Source organism: Chenopodium quinoa, unplaced genomic scaffold (assembly GCF_001683475.1).
Source record: "Chenopodium quinoa cultivar QQ74 unplaced genomic scaffold, ASM168347v1, whole genome shotgun sequence".
NCBI classification, from domain to species: Eukaryota; Viridiplantae; Streptophyta; class Magnoliopsida; order Caryophyllales; family Amaranthaceae; genus Chenopodium; species Chenopodium quinoa.
Window position 1 is genome coordinate 346,144 of NW_018743217.1, and position 3,853 is coordinate 349,996.

Genomic DNA, 3,853 nt, shown 5'->3' on the forward strand with positions numbered 1-3,853 from the left:
TGCCAAGTGGCGTGTCCGAGTCGACACGCGTGTCGGACACGGACACGCGTGGGACACGGGGGGATACGTCTTGGACACGCGAAAATCCGTGTCCGTTTTTTTTTTTTTAATTTCTTCTGTACGGACACGGGCCGTGTCTCACCCAGACACGGTCCGTTTTGTGATGGACACGCAATTACGGCTTTACAAGCCCAACTTCCTCCATTCTCTCTGACTCTCTCACATTCTCAATTCCTCCATTCACAATTCACAAACCTACTGCCTTACTCAAGCTCCCTGAGTCCCAGACCGTCAGCCACTCACCGTCGCGCCGATAACCGCCGTCGCTTCACCTGCTGCTGCTGGTCCAGACCGTCACTCAGTTCACCGTCGCTTCGTCGCCTACAGCCTACTCTCACAGAGACACAGACTTCACTCGCCGCTCGTTGTTCGTCCTCAGCCACCACCCCAGTGTCGCCAGCCACCAGTCCACCAGACCACCACCAGGTAACTCGCTCAACCTAGGTTTCAAGCCGTGGCTTGACTGGCTTCTGTACTTTGTTTTTTTTTTAAATTCAATTAATTCAGTCGCTAACTCGCTCAACCTAGGTTTCAGGCTGTCGTTGTTCGTCCTCAGCCACCAGTCCACCACCCAGTACCGTCCGTCGCCACTCGCCAGCCACCAGTCCACCACCAGGTAAGGGTTATGTGACTTCTGTCTTCTGTACTTTGTTTTCTGAAATTCAATTGCTGAATGCTGATGTTAATTGTGAGGTGGAGCCGTGGAGGCAGTATCACTGTAATTCGCAATTGTTAATTGTTAAATGTGATGTTAATTGTTAATTGTGATGTTAATTGTGAGATGGGTTCAGCTGTCAAATTGTATTGTGCCCTGGTTGCTGAAATTGTATTGTATTGTTGACTCGCTGACTTGCTGGTTGCTGAAATTGTATTGCTGAGTTGCTGACTTGCTGGTTGCTGAAATTGTATTGCTGACTTGCTGGTTGCTGAAATTGTATTGTTGTGTTGCTCACTTTGCTGTGTTGTCTTGCTGAAATGTGCTGTTGTGTTGCTGAAATTGTCAGGAATGTCTTCTAGTTCCTCTGCTTCATGCAATGTCAGTGGTAGTAGTAATTCATCTGAGTCAATGAAAGACCTCTACCCTTTGTGGAAGTTTGTTGTTAAGGGTGATAAAATATCGGGTGGTGGAGGAAATTATAATTGGAAATGTAACTTTTGCGGCGAAGTTAAAAATGGTTCATACACTAGAGTGAAAGCTCATTTGCTAGGTGAACAAGGGAAAGGGATTCAAACTTGTAATAAAGTGAAAATTGATGACCTTGCTAAACTAAGATCGCTTCATCGTGAATCCGAGGATTATAAAAAATCTTTGTTACCAAAAGTTCCACCTTTTTCAAATGAACCCATATCTTCTCACACATCAACTGAAGCTACATCAATGAGACTAGGTTCATTTGATAATGTAAAGAAGAGGAAATCAAAAAATACAATTTCCGATGCTTTTAATGTGAAATCTCGTGACCACTTGGATTCTGAAATTGCTAGAATGTTTTACACAGGGGGTTGCCTTTTAATCTTGCTAGAAACCCTTACTATGTTAGTTCATATACAATGGCTGCCAATTCTAATCTCTCTGGTTATAAGCCTCCCGGATACAACAAACTTAGAACAACTTTGCTTTGTAAAGAGACAGAAAATGTGGATAGGTTATTACAACCTATGAAAGCCACATGGAAAACAAAAGGTGTTAGCATTGTTAGTGATGGGTGGAGTGATCCACAAAGAAGGCCTTTGATTAACATTATGATTGCTTCTGAAACGGGTCCTATGTTTATGAAAGCTATTGATTGCTCGGGTGAGATTAAGGACAAAGATTTCATTGCTACCTTACTAAGTGAGGTGATTGATGAAATTGGAGATCAAAATATTGTTCAAATAATCACAGATAATGCAAGTAATTGTAAGGCTGCAGGGGAATTGGTTGAGGGTAGGTATCCTCATATATATTGGACACCATGTGTTGTTCATACACTTAATCTTGCAATGAAAAACATCTGTGCAGCTAAGAATGTGTTGAATAATGTTGAAGTATATGATGAATGTCATTGGATAACGGAAGTTCATGCAGATGCCTTGTTCATTAAAAATTACATAATGAATCATTCGATGAGGCTTTCAATGTTCAATAAGTTTTCGCCATTAAAACTACTTTTCATTGCCGACACTCGTTTTGCTTCAATTGTGTGCAGGCTTAAAAGGTTGAAACTCCTTAAAACATCACTTCAATCAATGGTTATTAGTGAGAATTGGTCCTTATACAAGGATGATCGACGCGGGCAAGCCTCACATGTAAGGGAAAAGATTTTGGATGAAATATGGTGGGAAAAAGGTTGATTACATTCTTGATTTTACACGCCCAATCTATGAGATGATTAGGGTTTGTGACACCGACAAATCTTCCTTGCATTTGGTTTATGAAAGATGGGACATTATGGTTCAAAAGGTGAAAGATGCCATCTACAAGAAAGAGGGTAAACTAGATTATGAACAATCTACCTTCTTTAATGTAGTTAAAGGGATTCTTAGTAGTCGTTGGAGTAAGGGTAGTACTCCACTTCATTCATTAGCACATTCTTTGAATCCAAGGTAAGTTTTACTTATTTAATTCATCTTTATTTATTTTTCCTTGTTTTTTATTTAATTTCTTATGGCTATTCTTATTTTGTTGTTAAAGATTTTACACGGAAGAATGGCTTAATGAGGTCCCGGGACGAGTTGCTCCAAATGCCGACAATGAAATTTCCACACAAAGATTACAATGCTTTCGAAGGCTTTTCCAAAGTCCCGATGAAAGATTCAAGATCAACACGGAATTTGCAATATTCTCACAAAAATCAGAGGGGATCTTTCTCAACATTGATTGCATGCATGATATGGCTTTGATGGATGCTAAAAATTGGTGGGCAACTTATGGTTCCCAAGTGCCTATGCTTCAAGGTTTGGCTTATAAGCTATTAGGTCAACCTTCTTCCTCTTCTTGTAGTGAAAGGAATTGGAGCACCTATAAGTTTATTCATTCTTGCACTAGAAATAAGCTTACTCCTAAACGTGCTCAAGACTTGGTATACATTCATAACAACCTTCGATTACTTTCTAGGAGAAGTGAAGAATACACTAAGGGGAGATCTAAGTTGTGGGATGTGGGTGGAGATGAGCATGACAACCTAGGAGAGGTTGGTATTCTAGAGATGGCCGAGCTCTCACTTGATGAACCCGAGATGGAGAATATGATTTTTGATGATGTACTTGGTGATGGTGAAGAATGAAACTATTAGTACTTTTGTTTATTTTATTTATGATTTGTAAAACTATTATTAAGACATGTATTTGGTTTGATGGTTTCTTGATATGTCTGAGACTACGTTCGTACACTTTGTTTATTTACTTGTTTTAACAAAATTGTGTGTTTTGAGGCTAATTATTTAGTGTTTTATTGAATAGGTTGTCAAATTCTCGTTTTTTTGATATATTATATGCCTTGTTATATGCCGTACCCGTGTCCCCTATTTCAGGATTGCCGTTTTCCCGTGTCCGTATCGTGTCCGTGTCCGTGTCGGTATCCGTGCAACATAGATAACAACTGCAATTTGTTTGTAAGTGCTTTGATTAGGCTTGCAATTTGCTTATTGAGTTGATTGCTTGTGAGTTAGGATCATTAATTCATTTTTTAGTTTTTACAACGTTCGACTTGCATGTGTTAAGCATATAGCTAGTGTTCCTTCTAAGCCAGGATCAAACTCTTTGAAACAAAGGATCATCAATTGCTTTATTATAATTGATACCATGAAAATCT

At 39.7% G+C, this 3,853-nt stretch overlaps 2 protein-coding genes across 3 annotated transcripts; both read left to right on the top strand.

Moving 5' to 3' along the window:
• LOC110734668 lies at positions 1-2,394 on the top strand. The gene is made up of 2 exons (XM_021914809.1): positions 1-486; positions 589-2,394. The coding sequence occupies exon 2, from the start codon at positions 1,612-1,614 to the stop codon at positions 2,392-2,394; it is 783 nt and encodes a 260-aa protein (XP_021770501.1). The 5' UTR covers positions 1-486; positions 589-1,611.
• Positions 2,395-2,399: 5 nt separating this feature from the next.
• Positions 2,400-3,636, top strand: LOC110734685. Of its 2 annotated transcripts, XM_021914826.1 has the most exons (3): positions 2,400-2,646; positions 2,735-2,997; positions 3,158-3,636. In XM_021914826.1, exons 1-3 carry the CDS (start codon positions 2,429-2,431, stop codon positions 3,226-3,228), a joined length of 552 nt encoding a protein of 183 aa, XP_021770518.1. In that variant the 5' UTR covers positions 2,400-2,428; the 3' UTR covers positions 3,229-3,636. The 2 variants fall into 2 exon arrangements, with proteins under 2 accessions (XP_021770518.1, XP_021770517.1); XM_021914825.1 differs by having other exon boundaries at positions 2,735-3,636.
• The last annotated feature ends 217 nt before the right edge of the window (positions 3,637-3,853 follow it).